Consider the following 26179-nt stretch of genomic DNA (forward strand, 5'->3'; position numbering starts at 1 on the left):
ATCCTAATATTTATGAACAGGAGTGTGCATACATGTATATGTTGTATCAGTGTATCCTGAAACCAGTGAAGTGTTACGTGTAGTGTAGTTTGTGGTGTATTTGTGTGTCTGTTTATTCATGCATTTTTATTCTATTTACACCATGTACATGTCTACAATTTTATATCTTTCCCCTGGCAACCACTATATTTGCAACCACTATATCTATCTCAAGCGTTTCGTTGATAAATCCAACGTTAAATCTAACATAGCAACCGTGTAATTTACGATACTCGGAACAAATTCTAATAGATCGTAAATTATAATACGTGTCACAAAAGTATCTGCAGGTATTTAATTGATTGTTCAGCTTCGTTGTTCTTGCGAACCAAGCACAATCAGAGATCAACGAGAATAGAAAAACGCGTTTGAACGAAAATATCATTGTATTAATAAAATTATCATCGTTCATATATATATATATTAACATTTTACATCGTAACACTTATTATGTATGTATATATGTATGTATGTATGTATGTATGTATGTATGTATGTATGTATGTATGCATGTATATATATTAATTCTTCTCTTAAGCTCTATCTTACAACATATTATCTGGAGTCGTTCGTAGTACGGAAAAAAGAAAACGGAGGCCTAAAACAACTTCGGCATTAAAACAACACCTCTTAAACACCTTGAATAACAAACTTTATTTACATTTACGTTCTTTAATGTGTCCCATTACCGAAACCACGACATATGATGTAGATATTATATAATAATATTGCGAATACTCTTGACTCCTATGATTCGCACATATGTTACACTAACTGCGATCTTCGTCGCGTGACACACGTTCAACTTTAGAATTCGTTGGCATTTCTCTTCAAATACCTTTTTTTTATTAATTTATTTTCGTCAAACTTGTTTATTTATTTATTTATTTATTTTTTTGTATTAATTTATTTCTCCCATTTCAATTTTCCTCTCATTTTACATAGCAAAAAGAACTTGTAACACTTTAAAAAGATATTTAACACGAATGTGAATATTTCTGTTTAAACTTGAGATATTTTTTAACATTATTATATATATATATAGTTAGTCCAAAATTAACAGTATGATGATATACAATTTGCAAGGAAAGAATATTTCATACGCACCGATCGAACCGCCAATTATCCTCGAGAATAATTTCTATACAAAAGAAGAAAACATTGACGAGGGGGAATCCAAGTTGAACGCGAGCCACGCTCGAACGATACACGTATACACGGTATGTATGTATATATGTACGCTTGGGCAAATAATATAAAAATAACTCTGAGGTATTGTTCTCTCCTCGGATAGTTGGAATTTTCTAACTAATTGGCAGATCACGTTCGTCGTGACTTCTTCCTCTTCTTGAACGTGGCATCCCGAACCGACACGTGGCTTCGTTCCGCCATTTTTTCATTTCGTTTGCCCATTTCTTCCTCAATTTCTCGCAGTTAGTCTTCCTCATTCCCGCCTTAACGTTCCCTTCGTTAGCTTCCCACTCCGCTTTATTTTCTATCAGTTTTGTTTCAGTTCGTTTGTCCGTCTAAGCGCAGGCTGGCCTGCGACATTTAGGCACGGGGGAGTTCCTGGTTATCAGAACGACGCGCGCGTGAAAAAGGGAGAAAGAACGACTGGAGAGACAATCGCAAACACGATCGAGATCGACGTTTTGTTCGCGCGTGAAATTTCTCGCGAGTCTTTTATACATACTTTTCTTTTCTCTTTTTTTTTTTTTTTTTTTTTTTAGAAGAAGAAAACTCTGGTTGACTCGCGATTCTACGCGACTGAGTTTCTAATCGGGTACAGGGGTCAAGTAGCTTTTCGTCTCAGTTCGAATCCTTGAACGCTAGAACTACAACGACGATTACAAAGTGCGAAACTTACGTCGAACTTACGAGAAGATTCAAACTGCAAGATTGTAAAATTTTGTTCGTACATTTTGGAAAAAGAGTCATTCGAATCTTTAAAAATCGGTAAATGACGGTTTCTAGGAAAAGTTACGAGTTGATCCTTCTCGTCGATTTGGTAGTTCCTTGATTATCCTCTTTCTCAGGATATCTTGTACACTGTCACTCATCTTCATCGATCGTTGTGATATATTTTCACCGGCATGAGCCACTTTTCATTGAGAACAATTTGTATCGTGCAAATGCCATTTTATTGTCAAAATCTTCAGTCGATGGAACAGATTAATCATTGCAACGTAGTCGGAATTTATAATATAATCGACCGAAAATTTTAACTCGACGCAAGTACATTCAGAACAAATCAATTTTAACGTAAAACAACCTTCGAAATCTCCAAATGGCATTTCGATACGCTACTTGACTTCTTACACCGGCAACTGCAACGATCCCGCGCGATACACCACCGTTTTATACAACAGCTTTGAGTTTGAAATTTTCACGATTTTATACAACTACGACGAATTCCTCAAGACGTTCGAACAAGTTAAAAATTCACAGAACGATGTTCAAGTGTTCCATCGTTATCAAGGGAAATATCAAAACAAGAAGAACGCGTGTCGTAGAATTTTCAAACCCTCGCAGAGAAATTAGATCTTTTTTTTTTTGTCTTTTTCATGCGAGAAATGGAATATTACAAATTTCTTGCAGCTAGCAAATTCATGGAATTTCGGAATCTATAATATTCTTCGTACGTTAAATTAATATACAGGTATAAATACGTATCGCTTTTTGGCATCGATAGTAGTATAATCAAAAAAAGGAAAAAAAAAAGTGAGAGGTTTGCCTGTTCGCGTGTTTAAAAAAAAATTATAGTTGTTTAAAAAATTTCCGTCCCTGACTACGAGTAAACATTTTCTAACTTAAATTTATTATATATATAATAATAGAAAATTTATTATATATATAATAATAGAAATTGATTTTTATTCATTCGTGCCAGTATCAAAAAATTATAGTTTAAAAAATTTCCATCCCTCATTACGAGTAAACATTTTCTAACTTAAATTTATTATATATATAATAACAGAAAATTTATTATATATATAATAATAGAAATTGATTTTTATTCATCTGTGCCAATATCAAAATGCCAAGAAGCAATACGTAGCATAGTACTGACTTCGTTCAGAGGAAACTGAAAGAAAGAATTGAGCATTAAAGGATTAACCATACATCGTATCTCGTTTCTTGCATTCATAAGGCATTCCACGAACGAGCCACAGTGTAAAATTCACAAAAGCATCATTCGCTCGACACTAACGTCACTTCGTGATGATCATTAAATTGCGGATTTTTATACGAAAGTGTAAAGATGCGAGGAAAAATATGTAAGCACAGTGCCTTCTATAATATTCGATACGTGAAACGATTATTTTCTACCAAGGTTTCTAATTATCAACACTACAACTATCAAAATGGTCCAAATAGACCAGTCGTGGCCAAAATTTTTGTTAAATATTTTATAAACGTGTAACGATGCATCTTTAAAGATTTAAATGATTTTTCGTAAAATGTACAAATGAAGTTTCTCCTTTTTTTTTTTATTTTAATGTTTCCCATAGAAATTTTAAAGGTCTAATCTCTCGTCTAGCGGTTTCAAAGATACCAACTCGCACGAAAATCCGCAATTTTTTCATTATTATTTATACGAGTTGTAAAATACGAATGAAAGTTCGATTGAGTGTGATGTTCAGCTGAGAAAAACACATGGAATCGGAACAGATACTGCGCTTGTTTCTAATCGAAAAGCACGGTGATCACTGAATTCGATACTTAACACCGTGTAGACGTCGTTGTTTCAAAATCATTTGCCATTATCTGGTTTTGTACTCTGTTCGACACACAGGTTGCCCTTTTCTTTTTTTTCTTTTTTTCTTCTAAAAAATTCGAATCTTTCGCTGTACTGCGAGGAATGAATTGAACTTGATCCAAATCGACGATGGATGGTAATTGAAATTGAAAGCTAGACGTATTTCGTTCGTTACAGTGATACGTTTATTAAAATACACTAAGCAAATCGCGAAAAACTTTCTCTCTCTCTCTCTCTCTCTCTCACTCTCGTTAAAATTTATGTTAGTAAATTAAATATTCTTTTTTTTTACAATCTCATAGAATATCCTAAGTTCTCTCAGTTATAATACCCTGTGTGATCGTGCTGGTGTTTTGAAAACAAACGAGTCTGAAGTATTAAAATTGGCAAGAGTTTCTAATTTATCCATTTTCTCTTAGAGCCTACAAGTTACAATAATTTTCTCAAACTACTGGAATACGATTTATTTAAGTTTACGCAGAACTGTTTGTATGAAGTTCCTTATTTGGCCAATTTTCACGAATATTCGCGCGGATCCTGACCTTTTTCAATTAGAACACTTTTGTCGCGTTCACTACTGCTACATTATATAATTACGATGTGACATTGTTCGTGTTTCCTTCGCTATAAACGAGTTGTTCTCTATTCATTCTGCAATTCCGATCGCGAAAGAACACGAAAATTTGAAAGATTGGAATGAACAATGTATTTCTACAACGTAAGATATAATGTCAATTATTTGAAATACTGATTACTTGATTCTTACGTTGAAAGAACTGTACCTGAAGCTAGAACATAGCTACGTAGTACTAAAATTACAAAATTATACAAAATTTTATTTGATATAACTATGTATCGGAGCTATGTTGGAAAATTGGCAAATGATGAAAGAACAAAAAGTGAAAACAAGGGAGGATGTTTGTCTGACGACATGAAAATTCTCTTAAAACGAAGAACGTGATAAGATCGCCGGTGACAATAGTCCGATTGTTGGACTGTATTATACTATCGAACGACTAACCGTCGAAGAAATTATTCTTTACAAATAACGTCGTACACCTAATTAATTTGACAATAAACATTGGCAGTAATCGCTTCACGTTGTACGAAGGGTAAACCCATTCGAATTCAGTGATCACCCTAGATAATTGTTACTTTTTTTCGTTGCATTGCGTCATATACGTATCCTAGTAACGTAGCAGTTCTTAAATAATTGTCCTTCGATAATTCTATACGATCGAACAACAAGCTGAGCCACTTCGACGTTTACGTAACTTTATAAAAATGCCTCGCTGAATTGCTTGAATTTTTTCAAACGAAGAAAAGAAAAGAAAAGAAAAGAAGATGCAACAAAAAAACTATAGCCAATTTGTTTAATTTCAAAATAACAGTAACGAGGACAGTGATAATAATAATAATAATAATAATTTTGAAGTATAAATATTTCCACGAGGAAATTAAATGTAGAAGATTGCATAGAGAAATTGCTGTTACTAAGACATTTTCGAGTTCGTTCCTTTTGTAATATACATGCAAACTGTTCTTCTTTCTGATAAAAACAAAATTCGACGTTTAACTAAAACTGATACGAAAATACACTTCGAGAAAGAAAGAGAGATCGAATTATTCGCCATCTTTCACATCTAATTTCCTCCTGCCGTCTGCAATTTTTTTTTCTTTTTTTTTATATGTATATATATACTATAAAAGTATCTTGTACAAAGACATGATCTTTGTTTGTTGGTATATATCGAATATTAAACGCTATAGACGAATTTGTACATAAGGTTACATCTTAATTCCCATTAATAAGAATAAAAGAGAAACAAATCGTTGCCACTATTCTCAACGAACTTCAAATACATATGTATGTATTAATTGTGCGAGTAATCGAAAATTGTGACACGTGGTCTCTGTACCTTCGAAGAAGATCACGCAATGAAATTGACACACGAGTTGTGGCAACAGAGTTGACGTCCCCTTCCAAATTTTCGTTTCGATAACAATTGCAAATCAGTCGTCAATACTGAACACATCAGTCGTTAAATATAGTTTCTATTTAAAATAACATATTCCTCCAATTGTCTTAAAAAAAAAGAGAGAGAAAAGAAAAAAATAGAACGTTCAATTAACTAAAACCCTTCTTTATTAAACGAAAGAAAAGAAATCGAAAGAAATTGCCGACACTGAGCAATCGAAAATTGAAACGGAAAATAAATTCCCAAACTCCGAGCAAAATGAAACTTCAATTTCAATTTCGATTTCTCAGCTACCATATTGTTTGATCGATCATTCTCAACGCTATCGATACATAATATTTTACAGCCCCTGGTTATTGAATCAGTGAAATTATGAAATTACTGACTCACAAAGAGAACATGCAAGTTATTAATGAATTAAAGAGAATACATTTAGAATTTAAGACTAACAATTTCAAAATTTTGATAACTGACAAAGCTTAGAGCTTAAATTTGATTCGAACATTCCTATTTTATTAAAAAGAAAAAACATATATCAAGGACGTATGAAATCGCGAGTTTTAATTCAATGGCCCAAAGGCTGCATAACTTTCTAAAAATTCAACAACGAATCAAAAGAAACACTGCCCAACCATTTTCGCGGCTGGAAGAAGCACGAAATCGCTCGACTCGGCCTACAATCGATAACAGTCTTTTTAAATCGAGATCGTACGCGAACAGCGGCAGCCGTCTAATTAAAACGGTTTCTGGAATCATCGGTTCGTCGCAACAAACAAAATTGCTATCCAAGGAGAAACTCCCTTTCGACGTTGCTAAATTCCCTTTCGCTAAATTGCTATTCTCGATCAACTTAATATTCTCGCTCGGTGATCCTCCAACGATCACTGATCGCCGAGTATATTTTCTGCACAACTAGATCTCGAATTGTCGAAATGAGAATTCGCTCAACGGAATACAATGGAACCTCAATCTTTGAACGATTTAATGTTCGAGGGAAATCTGCTTTTTGAACAAGAACTCGAAAGTGTCACTCTGACAGAATAATTGGACATCGAGGAATGAATGAGAAAGATATTAAACGAAGACTAGGACCAAGTTAAAATCTATACGTAGAACCTTGTTGATACAAACATGTCTTTCAGATAATACAGATGTCTATTTTTCTCCATATTCTGCTCTTGTTTGTTTAAATAAAGTGGTTGATTATGACTTCTTACGACTCGACACTCAACTAAAAACGAGGTTCAATCGTTAACACGATATAATCTTAATCGCGTAATTAAATCATTAACGAAAGTAATCTTTAAACACACCTAAGATATTTTATAATATTCATAATTTGTGTCTTGTATTACGTCTGAAATTTCGATGTTTTACACAGGGAAAATTTATATCGAACATCGAATTGTGTTCAAAGTTTAAGAGTCCGGTGTAAAGTGGCTCACGAAAATTATTCGCACACTCGTCATAGAAGATCCTTGTACGTATGTATAAGTAGAACATTTTGAAATTTAATTAGCGCTGCGATGTCACTTTTTATATTCAGAAAAATTCTGAACCTAATCTGAAAATGTACATACATTGGGGCGAGTCACCTTGATAATTCTACGACCTGAAATTACTGCTGCCACGAGAAATTCGAGCAATTGGAAATTCTTGTTCTTAAAAAGTTGTCTCGTGCAACGTAACGATTAATGCGAAGATGATTGAAAATGGTGCAACCTAGAACGCAGAAAATTATTTTCATCATTGATCGTACGCAATTTGCATCTAGTCTAGCCATTGAAATTCCAAAACATGCAAGCATAACACATGTAGAGCTAGTACATTTGTGAAACGCGTCGACAAGTGTACCACCTTTTTTGCATCGATTCGCTGAAACTCGTGTTCTACTCTTTAAAAATCGCTGTCAATCTGAGAGGGGAGAAACTTATTATTGTCGCGTAAATTTGGCACAGAAACTAGTTACCTGCCGCTGCGCGTGTACAGGGTGCTTCGAAGAATCGTCGGATCGTAGGACGATCGGTGTGACACTACGGGATATCGCCTTTTAAAGCTTCGCTGAAGCTCGCGGGTTTTAAATTTGTCGCAACGCCGCGGTGAAAAGAAAAAGAAAGAGGAAACAAAAAAACTAACGGAAAAGTTCGCTTTCTCCCTTCGCGTTCTGTCATCAGGAATCATCACACAGTTCGCACTTGCACGCTGGTTTTCACGCTATTTACAACGAGTCGTTCATTCAGACTCGAGCAGGGTTTTTTTTCTTTTACGTCGGATGTCTTTCTAATAAAGGAAGATAGTGGAGCAACAACGTTCTTCGGAGAACGTATCCCAAGTGGAAGAAAATTGTTAAAATGTGAGATATTGAATTAATCTACTAATCTTGATTAGCTTTCATCCAGTCTCGACTACATCTTTTCCTTTTTATGTTGTATTGTTAAATTTGTAGATTAAAATCAGACGTACTTGCAGCGTTTCGAACGTTGTGGTCCGATTCTGGTCAATTCTAGTTCTACTAAAAGTAATTTAGTTTTCCAATAGAAACGATACTACGTCTCAGAAAGATAATATAATAAATTAAAGGAGAAAATTATTATATTCAAAATTGTTCCAATGACGAGTTGATTCACAGATTAATTGCAACGTCGTTGTAATAAATTTCTTCCACCAGGAATACGTATCGATGCCAAGCATGTGTCTCCTTCGAACGAAAGAGTTTTTCGTCGATAGAATATAATAGTAATTCTAACAAGATCACGGCCCGCCTATCGCTAAGTCCCATGGTCGCTGGTTTGATATTAAACATTTAGAAATCGCTATCTCATCACTATCGCTGAGCGAACATTTGATATAATGCACAGTTAGCCACAACACATAAGGGTTTTTTAATTTTCTTTTCCTTTGTCTTTTTTTTTCTTTTTTTTTTTTCCTTTGCATTCCTCAGTCTGTGACAAACGTTCCCACCTTTCTCGTCGATCTTAATGGACGCTTCCTCCTTCGACGCCATTAACTATCTAAGAATCTTGCGTTTCCACCTAGAAAGAGCATATTTCGAAATTAGATACGCGCGTGAAAGAGTGCGTAAATATAAATTCTATTTCTACTTTTATACAATATACGATATCGAAATTATTCTTTGTTCTTGATTATAGAGGATGCGACGATCTTTCATTTTGGTTCGAGGAATTGGACGATTGTTCGTGCAAAAATGAAACAATTATTTCGAAATAAGTGTATCTCTGTTATTTTGCTTTTACTTTTCTTTTTCGTTCATTTGCGAAAATGATTGAGGTGAATTTCAATATAAAAATTTTGCCAACGAATCTTCATACGTATTTCTAATGTAATAAATTTTTATATTTGATCTTTCACATTGAGTTTCGAATACGCACTGTGTGAAGTTTTAAAATAAATTCTTTTATTTAAATTGTTATTTTAATTGTTTTTGTTACGAATTCGTTTATGAACATCAAATAACATTCCAAGATAAAAGAACTAACTGTTAATGTAAAAATTGTGCAACATTCAATTTATGCAATGAGCTTTCATGTATTGAATTATGTATTGAATTATACATTTATGTTCAATTCTTTCTTTTATTAATATATTAAATACTGAATATACGCTACGTGAAATTTTGAAATAAATTTCATTATTTGTTATTTTATTCTTTTCCCACTCGTTGTGAACAATATGACTAAAATTAGAAGTAAAAGAGATAAAAATTACTCTGTCATACTTAAACGTATGTATCCAAATTGTATCTATCACCTGGATCTTTCTTTCCAAACATTTTTTTGTTGATTTTAAATAAAATGAACATCATGTCTTGTAACAAAGTTTATTTCAAAATTTCAACAAATTCTTACACTATGAATCATTCCATTCTCATTTGTGTCATAAAACTCGTCGCATCCAATATAGTCTATGAACAATAATCTAACAATAATCTTTTTATAAATCAATTTCACCCGACTCAGTCAGAGAATACAAACTACACTATACTTGTATACATTTGCCGCAAAATGTAGACATAACTTCTCACGGAGAAAAATGTAGAAGTTAAAGTAAATGAATCTTCGTGGAAAAATCTTTTACACTCAATAATTCTCAAAGAATTATTTAAATTACTAAGAAAATTACCAACAAAACGTGTAGTGATCGCATGATACTTACAAACTATTATTCGTTTAGCAGTATTATTAAAGTCGAGAGTATAAAATTTAATTTTATACCGAGTGCCAGAGCCAGAGAAAATTTCTAATTTTCTAGAACTCGAAATCTCCCGCTGACTCTATACTAAAAAAAAAAAAAAAAATGAATGTTCCTGTTATATAAACTCGATGTAAGACTCAATGTCTCGACGATAATATCTGTAATAGCTGCAAAGAAGGGAGAAACGCCACGTATCACAATTTCAAAGAACTTGAATCGTGGAACATGCAACTTACACGTTTATCACGAGAAAAAAAAAAGTACATGGAAACAAATTTTATAGATCCAGAAAAATAATGCGATTTAACCGAAAAGAAACATTAAGACAAACAGCGCAATTTTACAAAATTGCAGAATACAACGATTGCTCGTACTGTTCCTTCATATTTTCCATCTTTTGCTAATTTGCTCGCAACATTTACGACCCGCTTGTATAGCCAAAATTACGTTTCTATTCCGTCGAAACATCATATATCACGCATAGGTGAACGTAAAGAGAAAGAAAAACAATATCACGCGAAACGAAGGAAATGCGCATTTGTACGGTGAAAAACGAAACAAAGAAAGCAGGACGTTGAAAGCTTTAAACGATGTTATCTCCCAAAATAAAAGCGTGTGACAGCCGGCGTTTTCCCTCGCAATCGCAGATGAAATAAATATTATACTTCAATAATAACACATCGTGAATTTTTAATTCCAACAAACGAAAATAATACTCGTTTGCGATGTTTGACACTTTTTCCACCTTTGCCTCGCATTTGAAGTTATATCCAACATTACATAATCCGATTGAAAAGGGAAAAAAGAGAGAGAGAGAGAGAGAGAGAAAAAAAATGAACGATTCTGGTGCGAATAAAGCGTGACGCGATAGAACGAAATTTTGTGTGTATGTGTATACATATATATATTGTTTGTTATTAACAAATGAACACTTCTAGCGGAGGAGGATAAAAATTAAATCGAAACGCGGACGAAGATGGATGAAAAATAGAAAAGGAATACTGTATAGTCGTATACACGTGTTTTAAATAAAAGCAACGACTAAAAAGATATATATATATATATATATATATATATATATATATATATATATATATATATATTTTGTTTTTGTCTTTCGATCGTTTTTCAACACCTCGTTTTCTTATCACCTAAAAACGAGGATTTAATTACGGTGTGACACTGGTTTTGGAAATTAGCTCGTCTTAAAAAAAAAATCTTCGATCTTCGATCACGACGTGTAAAAATAGCGGCGATAAACGCTTATATACATATACTTGAAATTTACAGTTTTGAGTGCACGTAAGTAACACAAAGAACGATCGAGTAGTGTCAATGTTCCTCCGAACTTCACCGATTCTCTCTAATTAATTTTTAACAGAGAACATTCTTTATTTACGTATGATCGATTCGATAATTAAATGAAACTGCACTGTTTGTTCTTTCGTTTGAAGATTGATCCGTTTGTGATTAGTAGGAGGGTTTCAAGTAAGTCTCCAACGCAGAATGCAAACAGTTTTTCCTGTTATTATAACGAATATAAACGGTCCAGATTTTTCTTCTTTTTCTTGTGTAAAATAGTATGTAAGCATATGTTGTGAGTGAAGAAAAATCAAAAGCGGGATCATAAATGTTTTATTAAAAAATTGTAACAAAAAATATAATTCAAGAGACAACAAACATAATTGTTTAGTTTCCGAAAATCAGCAGATATAATACAGATTGAAATTCACTCGTGAAGAAAGCACTTATACGACGACAATTAATGTAATATTGGGAATACTTTCATTCAAATTGCCAATTCAATTTTTCATAGGTATTACTTCAGATTTTGGGTTTTATATACCAATTTATATAAACAGGATAACACTTTAAAATGAACTTTTATATTTCATCAAAAGCCGGTTTAGCGTTACGTTATATTCTTTCCACTTTCTCGTCACTTTTTACGAATCTATGTGACGTACTTTCTCATTTTTGCTGGAAAAATATATTAACATCGTTCAAAGAAAATAAAATAAAAACTGAAATTTCAACAGTCATCGTTAATTTCAGTTTTTAACTCTCTAACTTTAACATCCTTCATATGTGTATATAAAACTACCTTAAGTTAGATATCTTTTTTACAATCAAAAATAAAAAGAACAAAAGATTGAACAATCGTCGTCAAACATTCCTCTGGAAATACAGTTTCACTGAACTTCACACACCAAAAAAGAAAAAAAAGAAAAAAGAAACATCTCGCAAACCCAAGACGAAAATCGAAAGAATACACCACCAACGAAAATACTTGTTAACGTGAACATATACCTTTATGACTGTCCCAATAACTTTGTCCATCTTAAATTACCCCTCGATTGTTTCTGGAGATTTGAATAAACTTGATTAACGAAAGTTATTCAGCACAGAGGAGATTAATTAAGCTGGACACAGTTATTGAGACAACCTGCATGTATACGTGTTTATGCTCATACTTTGTAAAACTAAAAAGGAGAAAAGAACATGTATGCACGGTCGTTGCAAAAAGAAAAGGATACGTCTCCCTTCTTTGATGAAGGAGCAAAAAAAAAAAAAAGAAAAAGAAAAAACAACAAAGAAAGAGAAAAGAAGAAAACCACGATAAACGATTCGATTTCCTAAAAACTCTCTCTCATCACACACCTTGTCATCCCAAAGTTCAGCTCGCTTGCGTCACTGGCGACACCGTGAACGGCGTCACCTGATAGAGAAAACACCTGTTGCACACCCTGACAGGCTTCGTATGCCCGTAACGAGGCAGGGGAACGTTATTGCTGCTACAACGGCCACAGAACACCTTGCCGCAGTTTCTGCAATGGTGTCTACGTCTCACCACCGTGAATCCTGCTTGACACGCCATGCAACGGGGCGCATCGTTGTCCGGGACCCAGGCTGGCGCTCTTTCCACACACTCCTCGCCGCGCTCGGTTATGGGAGACGCTGCAAATGCGATTTTCTTTTGTTAAAAAGAAGAAAGAGAATGTAAAACTTAAAATGCTAACGTTATCATTAAAACTTAAAATGCTTGACGTTATTATTAAACGCAGTAACACACCCCATATATGTTATATGAGATTCATATAATTGGAGGGATATTGTAGGATTGTTGTAATAAAATTATATTGATTATAATATATAAAATATATAATATATAAAATAATATATTATAATATAATATATAAATATTATAAAATAATATATTATATATTATAATATATAAAATAATATATTATATATTATAATATATAAAATAATATATAAAATTATATTGATTATATATATAATTTTATGTATATTTAATATATATATTATAATATATGTGTTATATATTTGATTATAATTAAGATAGGATATTCTTGTTTTAAAAAATATAATAAAGAAGTCCTTGTGAGATAAAGATGCGATAATATTATCTGAGTGACCTTTTTGTAGTTGAATAAATAATATCTTCACACTTTCTCGCCCTAGGATAGGTGTTGGAGATTTTGAAGCTTTCGGATGTTCGTGGAACGTGACTAAATGGGATTTTTAGAATTCGCGAGAGATATGGATACTTTGACATTTTCATGTTTAATTCTGTCAGATCCGCCAGAGATCATTTTCTCACTGAATATTTCTATCTCAACGGAATATTTTTGCATTTTCAAATAATAAAAAACTTATGGTCCAATAATAAATTTGTTGTCATCAAAATACGCTCGTATGCAATCGCAAAAATGTTAGAAGAAAAGATTATATCATTGAAATTTATAACAATTTTTAAAATGAAATTCGATACTCGTAATTTTAAAAATTCAAGTTTACAGTAATAAGTGAATACATACATCAGAAAACTCTTTTTTTTTTTACTTATACGTATTCCTCGTTTACAACGAAGTATTCTGAGAATACTTTAAACTTACTTGAAGTAACTGTCGAAAACAATTTCCTTCTGTAACAAACACTTCGTCTTGAGATCCCAGACATTGATAAAAATATTCAGAGATATTTCTGATCTGATTTCTAATTTCGCCAGACGGTAAAATAAATCAGAGTGTCAGTAGAATCATGACTGTAACTAGACTTTTCAAATGCTCCCAAAAGACTCGAACTTCGTTCATACATGATTCACATATACGTGAATTGTCCGCCCAGTCAACCAGATAACACTGTCTTATCTATCAAACGTTTAGATATAAACTGTCTTTCAATATCTACTAGGTTCGCTCTGCTGTATTACTCAATTTTAACATTACTCATTTTCAAGAGTACTTGTAACTTGGAAAAATTTCCCGACCCATACACGCAAAGAAAAACTTGGTCCTATTTCTAAAAAAAACACCAAAATGGTGTAAAATATTCTCACTACAGTTTGCGATCAAGCATTGTGAAAGCAATGCCATCGAAAAATAAAGAATGCACGTATTTAAAAATTATTAATTAAATTTACTGCATATGTTTAAAATAGATCTTCGATTACTAAAATTCGTTGCTGATTTCTCACTCAGTTAAATTCGTTGTTGATTATTTAAAATTTAATGAAACATCAGCAAACATCAATAAAATGTGTAATCCGAATGTTTCCTCGAAATACGAATTGCATGTACGTAAATAACTTTTTAAAAAGATTGGTTAGAAATGAAGGTAAAAATACGTACACGTATTATGATCGGTGGTGACGGTAGTCTCTTCCAAATCATCCTCGTACTCTTGTAACAAATCCTGTCGATCGTGGTTAGTAACTGTGTCGTTTAACGGGCTTGTCACAGGATTCTCGGACACTATACTTTCGTCCTTCATCTCGCCATCGTCCACGATTTGACTGCTGTTCATCAGGAACACGCACTTCAGGATATTACGCAGATCCGATGCGAAATTCGTCTGCAATTGATCTGCAACACCGGCTATACAAACGAACAGACGATGAACGAGATCCTCGGATGATCTGAAAAAAAAAAGAAAAAAAGGATCATTATCAGGAAATGAACGATCGACTGGGTTGAAGTTTAATTCACTTGCATCACGAAGCGGAATATTTTGCAAGTTATAATTTATAAATAAGTTATAATCCAATGATTAAGAATTTTATGTTTGGCTTGTATTTTATTAAAATAAATAAAATTGTATTTTATTAAAATAAATTTTATTAAAATAAATAAATTTATATAAAAATTAATAATTATAGGTGAAATTTAAATTATTAAAGTGAATATAATTTTATATTTATTAAAATATATGAAAATTGAATATTAAACTAGGATTAGATACCCTATTATATTTATATAAAATAATATTTTTATAATTAAATGTTGAATCATTAAAATAAAGTAATATGGCAGCCTTTTAAACTTTTTAGGGAAATTTACTCAGTTTCTGACAATTTGATATTTCATTGTACGGTAGAATGTTTTATAAAAATCTCACACACGAAAAGTTTTTCTCGTTAAATACAATCCTGCTGTTTACAATTTTTTTTTTTTTTTTTTTGTAAATTTATACGTGCATGTATAATAAATTGAATTTATGATATGTATATACGATATATGTATAATGCAAAAAAATTGTCAGCATATTAATAATATACAATATTAAGAGAACGTACACCTATGTTTCATATTAAGAAAATACTATCGCATTAAGCATGTATTATCTTATTAATATGTATACATATCCTCGTAACGAATGAATATTATAACAATACCGCACTATAATCAATTAGTGTTGTATTAATAAAAAAAGTAACAGAATTTTATTTAAGTTAGAAAACATTGTAAATGATTCGACACGTACATCGTGATGCAAATGGGTGGTTGGACAATGTGTAAATACTAACAAATCGCGAAACGAAAGGGAACAAAGGGAAATTTTACCGAAATTTCGCTCGGATCTTATAATTGTTCGCAATCTCGGCAGCCTGCATGGCCAAAGCTATCTCCTCGTCGTCCTGGCAATCGCTCTGAAACTCGCTGGTCTCCGAACTCGAGTCGCAGCAACTCGAACAGCTGGAACTGGAGCCAACGTCCGGCTTGTGGACCATCGTGCGATCCGAACCGATCGACTGCGTCCCTTGAACCGCGGACGCGTTCACCAGTCTCACAGCTCGCGTCGTCCTCTGCGAGTTATTGTCTCTTTGTGTCCCATAAGACACGTCCTGCGTAGTGTTGTGGTGAACCGGCGAAATCAACTCGCTCGCCAGGCCACTCTTGTCCGTTCTTGGTCCCAAACCATCGTTCAGCAGTTCGCTGGGGCTTCTGCTTCCGAACTTCCTCTTGGTCTGCTCGGATCTAGGATTAGCTCGCTCGTGCCTGTCCTTCCTCTCAAAGTCTCTCCTCTTCATCCGTATGATCTGCTCCGACCTGGACCTCCTGTGATCGAGAAGCTTCCTGTTTTGCGGGGACAAATTTCTCTGAGCTTTGGACGCGACGCTGCATGTTCTTTGGCCGGATCCCGGCGTGCTGCGAGTTTCGAAGTGCTGCAATCTCGGGCTGGCGCGAGGACTGTGACTGCCGAAATTCGGCATCTGTCTGGTGTTCTGACTCGGGTGCAAACTGGCCCCGTAGCTGATCAGCCTGGGATTCAAGCAACGGTCCATCGAGTTCGACCTGGAGCTCTCCGTGCTCGCCGACGAGCGAACGTTCTGAAAGTTCTGCCCGGCGTGCAGCTTCTGCCCGTTTCTCTCGTGCTTGCGCTGATGCCGCCGCTTCTGCTTCTCGTCCTTCGTCTTCCTCGACGTAGCGATCTTGTCCTGAGCGTACTGCTCGATCTTCGTCCCGATCTTCTCGATGTTCTGCGACGTGGACGGACAGTTCTCGCACTTCAGATCGCTCCAGAACTCCTTCCTCGAAGTGGACGCGTCGATGCTCAAGTTCAGATTCTCCCAGTTCTCCGTGTAGTTGATCTGGAAGCTGGACTGATTCGAGTCGCAAACGGAGATCTGCCCGTTCCCGTACGCGACGCCGACAAACTCCTCGTTCGTCCCGTCGAAGTTCGACGATATCCGCGGAATGTGTTTCGTTACGTTCGCCTCGTTGTTCGCCGCGTGCAGGCTGTGTACCTCGATCGAATGATCCAACGACGCGACCGTCTTCACGCTTCTCAGGCTGCAGACGCACGACGAGTTGTCCGATATCGTGGAGCTCTTCCTCTTCGGCGAGTTCAAATTCGAGCACGAGTAACTCGTGTTCTCTTGCGTGTCCTCGTCGTCCAGGCAGTGTCCCTCCTGTTGGATCTCGTTCGCGAACGTCTTCTTCTCCTCGGGGCTCTTGTCGTACAGGCTCGTGTTTTCCGACGAGATCACCGTGCAGATCCCCGAGTCAGTCTGCTCGGAGATCTCGTTCTGGCACTCGCCGTCGAGCAGCAGGTTCGACAACGTTTTGTTCGCCTCGGATATCAGCTTCTTCGAGTCCAAGTCCGGCAACGAGTTCTGAATGTGCACCGTCTCGCCGGTCACGTTGTTCTCGTGCGACACCTGGTTCAACAGGTACTGCGTCTGAGGGATCTCAATGTTGTCCGAGCTACCAAGTATCTCGCTGATGTCCGACGTGATGAACTCATCCTGCTGCTGCTTGCCGTGCAGCTGTTCGCCGCTTCGTCTGCTACCCTCGGTTACGTCCGAGATATCGTCACCCTCCGGGGCTGCCTGCGCCACGATCGAATCCGACACTGATAGAGAACTCGCGGCGCGTTCTATCCTCCTCGAGCACGGGCTATCCTCGCAAGATAAGTATCTACTGCTGTTCGACGAACTGGCCGCTTTCTTCACGTGATAATTCACCTCGTCACCGACACTCTCTCGTTCACTAGATGTCCTCGCGTCACTGTTACACCTCACAGCCTCCTTGTACACGTTCGCGGATATGTTTAAACGATTAGGCCCGAGATCCGCTCTCGTCGTCTCGCGGCTCTCCTCATCCTGATCGCTGTTCCCATCGGTCAAACGGCTCTCCTCCTCGAGTATCTGTACCACATCGTCCGCCACCTCGTCCATATTGTTCCCCGTGTTCTTCGTCACTGTGTAAAAATCTACGATGAAGTCTTTACAGTTCGGGTAGCCGGTATAAAAATTGTGAACGAACTCCTCCAGGTCGGGGATGTCCTCGCACGTGGACGACTTCGACGATTGTTTGATCGAGCCTGGTGGCTCTTCGCTCGAGCACAGCAGCTTCTCCAGCATGTGGAGCTCGCGGTTGTTCAACGTCCAGAGGAGCTCTCGTATTTTGATGAGCAGCGACTGCAACCGAAAGAGAGAGAGACAGATATTTAAGAGAGTGTGATGATTTTGTATCCTTTCACATTTGCTTTTATCGTTGACGTTCTTCAAATACGTTCGACATATCATTGTGAAAGTTCACGCTTCTTTTGTAATTTTTAGTTTATGCTTCTAATCGTATTTGACATTGTCGACATTCTCCCCACATCATTATCAAAAGAATTTCGGTACACGTTCTATATGTGAAATACATAAATCTTCTAACGTCGATAGACACTTTCAACATAACATTGATTTTAGTATTCCGAATAAATTGAAATATGTCTGCAATCAAAACACATGCACTAATTCTATGTTAAATGTTCTCTTCGGAGATATTGTTGTTTAAAGAGTTGCTGCTTGTTTAAAGAAAATCAAGATTGAAATGTTTTAAGAACCGCAATGTCTGAACACACAGAAGATAATATACATAACTGAATCAATAACGACAAAACTGGACATTTTAATTTAGCAAGAGAGAATTAGTATAAAAATATGGAGAAAGACTTTTATTATTTGTTATCTTAATAAGATAAATTATATTTATAATATATATATTATATTATATATATATATATATTATATATATATATATATTATAATATGTATTATATTATATTATATTATATGTATTATTATATATATAATAAATTATCTTATCTTAATTATCTTAATAATTATTTATCATAGTAAATAATAAAAGTAAATACCAAGTGGATTAATATGTAATTTTCCTTCACAAAGTTACGTCTTAATTATCTTAATAATTATTTATCATCTTAATAAATAATAAAAGTAAAGACCAAGTGGATTAATATGTAATTTTCCTTCACAAAGTTACAACAACACCCTCTAGACCTTACTAACTATGGAATACAGCCAAACATGTATAAAACGGAATTAATTCCATAAAAAAAAAAAAAAAACTACCGATAACTGTATCGAAATCCACGCGATCTCAAACAATAATAATATAAAAAATGAAAATAACTGAACACTTAGACTCATACACACGGAAGAAATAAAAGAAATAAAAAGTTAAAAAAAAAACAAAGTTACAACAATTTACAATTTAAAATATTCGCAATTTCTTTTGCCGTTGTTGAGTCCGTGCATGTACACAACATGTAACTTTCATTCTATCCTAAGACAGATGGCACGATTGAAGAAAGATTGTAAAGTGCATCGGTAGTTTAATTAATACGTGATAAGCGAGGGTTAATTACACTCGACTATAATCAGTGTCCCGCCGGCTTACCCTAAAAGGTCTAAACACTTCGCTGATGCTGTCGGGGGAATTGAGGCACAGGGGACCTCCAGGCGGAGCCAAGAGGCCAGAAACAATCGCCAAACGAGGAATAGTAAACATCAGAGCTGGCTCGTAATTATCCACGTCGGCCTGGCTGAGCAATCCACGTTCGAGAGCTCTCTGCAACGTCTCCGAAAATAAAACGCACACGAGCTCTTGCTGCTCGTACTCCTTCGTCGATTTCACCGGCACCATGGCGCCCACGTAGCATAACTCGAAATCGGCGAACAACCGGTCGAAGATCTTCAGCGACTCGATCAGCTTCTCCAGCGACGGGTCCAATGGATTTTGCGTCTGGAAAAGGTACTAATCGAAAGTCAGGCGATTAGTGTTACAGATAAAACGTGTTGCAATATTTTTATTAAAATTAGTGGGAAATATTTTTTTAAATACACAATGTTAATATTTTAGAGGATTATATTTGTCATAAACAAAATTTCAACGAGAATTCAACGAAATGGAAAGCGCGAAGTGTATGAAAACGAGATTATCTTTGACAGCAACTACTGCGAAACTGACGCGCAGTAATTAATAAAGGTAGATTAATCACGTACTGCAGTGTATAAATACACTCACAAAAGAAACGTCGATTACAAGAAACGAGCATTACAAGTGATTTTCTTTTATTCAAATTACGTTACGAGATAGAGTTTTTCGAGTATCAAACGAAAGATTTATATGTACAATCATTTAATCTTACATGTTTCTACGAAATTTTAATCCATTTTGAAAGGAAAATATAACCATCGTCTCATTCCAAAATCAATTTAAAATCGTTGCAAGTGTAAAAATTTCTTCATACAACATGGTTAAAAAAAGAAAAGTCAATTTTAACGTTGATAAAACATATTCGCCAACAATTTCACTGTGAACTTTATACGATTCATAAAAATATCTGAAGAGCTGCATATGCTCGGTCATTTAAATGCAAATGTACAAGAATCTGATAATGGCAGCAACGATTGCGCTCTTTTGTCTTGCTGGAATGATTCCATGTTCTTCATTCTCTCGAAAGTATGCATAAATTTTCAACGACCCGGTGTATTGTTTTTATAGAGTCATATAACATTTTCCTATAACGTTAGAAAGGTTTACTTGCTATCAGAAGCAATATTATGATTAGACTATCAGAGAAATTGAATGTGCAACTATGTGCACAATGTACGTGCCTACATTGTATGCAAAAATATGCAAACTATAAATAAAACAAGTGTGAATACTTGATACATTATTTAGAAGGTGGAACAAACTTTCATTTATTCGCCATTCTGTTCATTAATCTCTATTTTATTAATACTGTAATGTGACAATTAATTTTTATTAATTTCCATTGTTTTGTTCTTTTCTAGAGATACGAGCATCACCTTGAATTTATTATACGCCACAGCACGTTACATTTGATTTTGCAATTTTGAAAAGGTATTCGGTGATTTTCAAGATTTTCGGTGATTTTCCTTTGAATTGAAATCAAATGTTACACGTTATACTTGTAAGAATTGAAAATATCAAGTAAGAGAGAAAATATAAAAATAAAGAAAATAATCAAAAACACGAGATATAAAAATATCGCACGACTTCATTAACATTATGCAACTGACGCTTAAACCATTCGTCCATATGTCAAATGATCTACGATGGCAAAATTAAGTGACTCACACTGCACATTAAACGACAACAACACCAAATATTTGAACACCATCGATCATTTCCAGTTACATAAACTCGAGGGGAAAAGCAATTATTTAAGTGCCATTAAGTGCCATTTCCTTAATTTACCTTTATAAAAACATGGATTTGCATAAATGTTCGTAGTTTAATTACGAACCCGATATCAATCACATTCGACGATAATCGAAGGACTATTAAATAATCGATGAAATGAGGCGAAAAAAGAAAACACAAAATAAATAACGCAAATTAGTAAAATACATCGTTGCAGTTATATACAGAGTGTTTCTTTTTTCATTAAAAAAAAAAAAAAAAAAAAACGAATAATTGCCATGTCCTCGAAAGAGTATCGTACGAAAGAGAAAGTTGCATGCAAGTACTCGACAGTGCAGAGACCACGCGTTGAAAAGCATGCTTCTCTGCACGACGAATTTCTAAAGAAGGCGGACTCTGCTTTCGTAAGTGCATAAAAATTGCGCAAAATTTGAAGAATTAATACGAATAATAAACAAAGAATCGAACCCGAAAGTCCACGTGCCTAATGAAGTCCACGTTTCCCCCGGCCAACCTGTGTATATTTCAGGGTTCAACGTTTGCTCCGAATGCAACTTACGTAATCCTCAAGACCGACAGACAGAAAAGGAAGGAACGCAGAAATAGGACACGTCGTTCCAGCACGATGAAACACATATTTCAAAAAGAAATAACTTCGTCCAACCTGCTACTCTCTTTCGGTAATCCGCGAATTCGGTAATTCTTTTCCAAGCTCAAAGCGCGCGGTCTAACACTCGATTCGAGTTGTCTAAACAGACGTAAGAATTTCTGCACTTTCAGCATCCATCAGAGGAGTGAGAAATGATTCGACTGACGTGTACGAAATCGTAAAATTCATTCGATTGATCAATCGAGTAAAAATTGAAACGATTAAGTAAAGAACAATCAAATGAAAAAGAAATACAGAAATTTGTTTTGCACATCTAGAAATCAATCCTGTCGAAACACAGAGATATTTTTTTTCATATTTGCACAGAATGTACGATGATATCCTTTCATTTCATTTCAATAGAAGATTGACGCCGGCGGATTATGAATCGATCAAGTTTTTCAAGTATTTTTCCTCTGATATTACACGATATATAGTATATGTTTTCCATTCGTTATCGTTTTAACTTATCGTTATCGATTAAATTCAAGCTTCGGAAATGCAATACGTGCCTTGGACAAATAAAGATATTTTTTTATTTTCTTATGCAATTAATGAATGTGACTGTACATCATAGACAATCTTAGACTCTTTTCTGTTAACATCTTGTAGGAGCCAGTGTGCAACGTAAATAAATTAGATGATTCATTGTTCTCGGCCCTTTCAGACATTTTTTTATTTCTTTTATGGAATTAAAAAAACACTCTATCCTCGCAAAATCTTGGACTCTCCCTCTGTAACGTCCCACAAAACTCAATTTGATAAAATTCAAACCAATCAACCAAAATGGACACGTAACATAAAAGAATTGGACGATTCATTCGTTCTTATTTAAAAAAATCGTTTCGTTTGTTAAACGAATGCTCTATCCTCGCGTCGCGTTGTAAAATCCAAAAACTTTATACCTATCAACCAAAGTATAGTAGATACGACGTAAAAGAATCAGGTGACTGGTCGTTATAACTCGACTATAATGATTGACTTAATAACTTAATTAATAACTAATATTAATTAATAACTTATTAACTTAATAATAATAAGTTATTAATTAATATTATTATTATAATTAATATTATTAACCCAATATTAATTGATAACTTATTAACCAAATATCAATTAATAAATTATCAGCTTAATATAATTAATAAATTATTAATTACTAACTTGTTAACTTTATATTGATTGATAAATTATTAGCTTAATATAATTAATAAATTATTAATTATTAACTTTATATTGATTGATAAATTATTAGCTTAATATAATTAATAAATTATTAATTATTAACTTTGTATTGATTGACAAATTATTAGCTTAATATAATTAATAAATTATTAATTACTAACTTGTTAACTTTATATTGATTGATAAATTATTAGCTTAATATAATTAATAAATTATTAATTATTAACTTTATATTGATTGATAAATTATTAGCTTAATATAATCAATAAATTATTAATTATTAACTTTGTATTGATTGACAAATTATTAGCTTAATATAATTAATAAATTATTAATTACTAACTTATTACCTTTATATTGATTGATAAACTATTAGCTTAATATAATTAATAAATTATTAATTAATAACGATTAACTCGACCATAGCAGCACGCGCGATAGATACCTTCAGGTTCAGGTGACCCTTCAGCGCGTGTTCTCTCAGCAAATTCCTAACAATGTCCAACGACTTGGTCAAAGCCCTGGCCAGCGGCCTCATCGCCGAACTCTCAGCCTCCCTGTTCATGATCGAGGATCCAGCAGCGAGGCACTCGGCGCCGAACCACAGCTGCCCCGCGAGATTCTCCTGCATCACGTCGTCAGGGAACTTCACCCTGAAGTCCCGGTTCGCCCTGCTCTCTGGTATTAGCTCGTCCATTATCTGGCTGCATATCGTCAACACCTTGTCCTGACAGTGGCGCAGCTGATTCACCAGGGTGGTGCATCTCTCCGGCTCCTGGCGGCCGTCGAACGAGTCCAACTCGCACGCGACCGCGTTCAGTGCCTCGTCCGCGTAGAAAAATTGAGCGAGCAGGCTCGTGTCGTCCCTCTGCCAAGCAAACAAGTGCGAATGTCAATTCTATTGCTCGTACGAACGATGACAATGATGTCTCGGGCAATGAATTTACATGGGGTGTGAAGTGTTTCATCGACGAGGCTAATTAATCGGGCGATCTTTGTAAGAGAAATTTTGTACAAGATAGATACGCAGAAATATAGAAATACGTCTGAATACTTCGAATTTTGCATTTTTATTAACCGGAATGCACGTACCAGCATATCGCCCGGCAATAAACGTAAGCTCATATTCTGAGATGGTTCAAATATCAATGCGTTGACCGTCGCGTTTCGTCGGAACGTTCAATTTTTATGAAACAATGTACGATAAAAACGCGACAAAAGCGTGTATCCATCCGGTTCTTCTTGCGTTGTTTAAAATATTTTTTCGCCGGCGAGATTTATTTCGATTGAATCATTCTAAGATATTTATACGTCGTCACACCCGTGATGCGGATGATTTTCCAGTAAACAAATATAATAAAAATATAACGATGAAATATAAAATTGTATATAAAATAGAATATAAATATAATATATAATATTATTATAATAATACAATATACGTATACTGATATCAAACAAATGATACATATAATAATAAAAGTATAAAAATACAAATAACATAAAATATAATAAAATAAAATAAAAATATAAAAATACAAATAACATAAAATATAATAAAATAAAAAAAAAAATAAAAATAAAATATAATAAAATAAGACAAAAATATAAAAATGAAATATAATAAAATAAGATAAAAATATAATAATAAAATAAAATAAAAATATAATAAAATAAGATAAAAATATAAATATGAAATGAAATATAATAAAATAAAAATATAAAAATGAAATATAATAAAATAAAAATATAAAAATATCGAGAGCTAAAATAAAAATATAAAAATAGCGAGAGAGAATATAAAAGAACATCGTTTTTTTTTCCAATACCACAAAATTCTCGAAATCCTCGTTACTCTTTCAAACGTTTCAAACGTTTGGCAGATGCACGTAATTTTCGCGACTGGCCTCGTAACATACGAGGCGCACTTTTAACATTCTGGAACGAGACATGTCGACCAGTTACGTCTGGATTGCGTCTAGATTGTGTCTGAATCGGGAAATTTAACTTCGAGGCAACATTGTGCGTGTCACTCTAATTAAACTACTACGCTCGTCAATTCTCGTGGTAAATTGTCCTTTCGAAGGAGGAGATGACGGAAGAATTTCCAAGAATTTCCATCTCTCGTTTTCATTGCGGTCGAACGCGAACCGTGGAGAGATGAACTGAACAACGGGAGATAAATAAAACACGGTTGGCAAGAGCGAGTCGGTTCTCGTCGTGTTATACCAGATACGCGCTCGAGTTGTATCTCGAGTTTTGTTTGATTTAACCTACGCGTGTATTCGCACGAGGTCACGAAGCCTCGTCAATTTTTATCGCGCGTGAAAATTCGATAAACGCCCTAACGCAATACACGGATGGAACACACGCTTCCGTCCTTAACGTACGTGCATACATGCGTGCTTGTACTTGACCTTTGTCACGATATCGTGCGTTTCCTCAATCGCGCGTAGCTGGCGGATTATTTGTAAAAATCTATCGCTATCACGCACAATCGCGATATTGAAAAATTGACCGGGCAGCACGCAGCCTTCGAGGTTAATTATACTTGACGCGACCAAATGTTTCTTTGTTACGTACGAGATAATAACGCGATAATAACATACGAAATGACTAGTGCTCGTTTATAACATATTTAACAGGCGTGAAAAATCCAGAGCATTTTAATACTGTACTTGTGAAAAATCCAGCATTTTAATACTGTACTTGTTTTCTTAGAAAGACGAGCATTCGAAATATTAAAAATCGAAATTGATTTCGCTCAAATGGTGTCGTTGGGTCACAGGTGATTACAGTAAATTTGTGTTAGATTAAAATTGAAGTGATCTGATTTATTCGATCTCTAGGAATAATAAGATTCAAGAATTAGATTAAGAATTCTAGAGCTCAACGATTAAAAGTTGAATCAATAATTCAAATAATTCAACAATTTGACAATAATTATACTACTTGTAGCTATATATTATTAATATTAGAATATTATAATATTATAGTATTATTAATATTAGAATATTATTATATTATAGAATATTAATAATATTATTAATATTAGAATATTAATACAACTTGTATTATA

General features: G+C 34.5%; 1 protein-coding gene across 1 annotated transcript; it reads right to left on the minus strand.

Moving 5' to 3' along the window:
• Nucleotides 1-11608: 11608 nt before the first annotated feature.
• On the minus strand, nucleotides 11609-24225 carry LOC122537613 (lateral signaling target protein 2 homolog). The gene is made up of 6 exons (XM_043670917.1): nucleotides 24193-24225; nucleotides 23546-23968; nucleotides 19494-19850; nucleotides 15858-18217; nucleotides 14646-14932; nucleotides 11609-12948 (listed from the first exon to the last, which is right to left on the minus strand). The coding sequence occupies exons 1-6, from the start codon at nucleotides 24223-24225 to the stop codon at nucleotides 12668-12670; spliced, it is 3741 nt and encodes a 1246-aa protein (XP_043526852.1). The 3' UTR covers nucleotides 11609-12667.
• Between the last annotated feature and the right edge of the window lie 1954 nt (nucleotides 24226-26179).

Source organism: Frieseomelitta varia, unplaced genomic scaffold (genome assembly GCF_011392965.1).
Source record: "Frieseomelitta varia isolate USP_RPSP 00005682 unplaced genomic scaffold, Fvar_1.2 scaffold_162, whole genome shotgun sequence".
NCBI lineage: Eukaryota > Metazoa > Arthropoda > Insecta > Hymenoptera > Apidae > Frieseomelitta > Frieseomelitta varia.

Excerpts from the sequence above, each read along its gene's own strand:
- LOC122537613 (XM_043670917.1), bottom strand. The coding sequence starts at position 24,225 with ATGAGCTTACGTTTATTGCCGGGCGATATGCTG. Across the intron at positions 19,851-23,545 it reads AGGGTCACCTGAACCTGAAG|TACCTTTTCCAGACGCAAAA; the intron begins GTATCTATCGCG and ends ACTTTCGATTAG. Across the intron at positions 12,949-14,645 it reads CACCACCGATCATAATACGT|CGTCTCCCATAACCGAGCGC; the intron begins GTACGTATTTTT and ends TCGCATTTGCAG.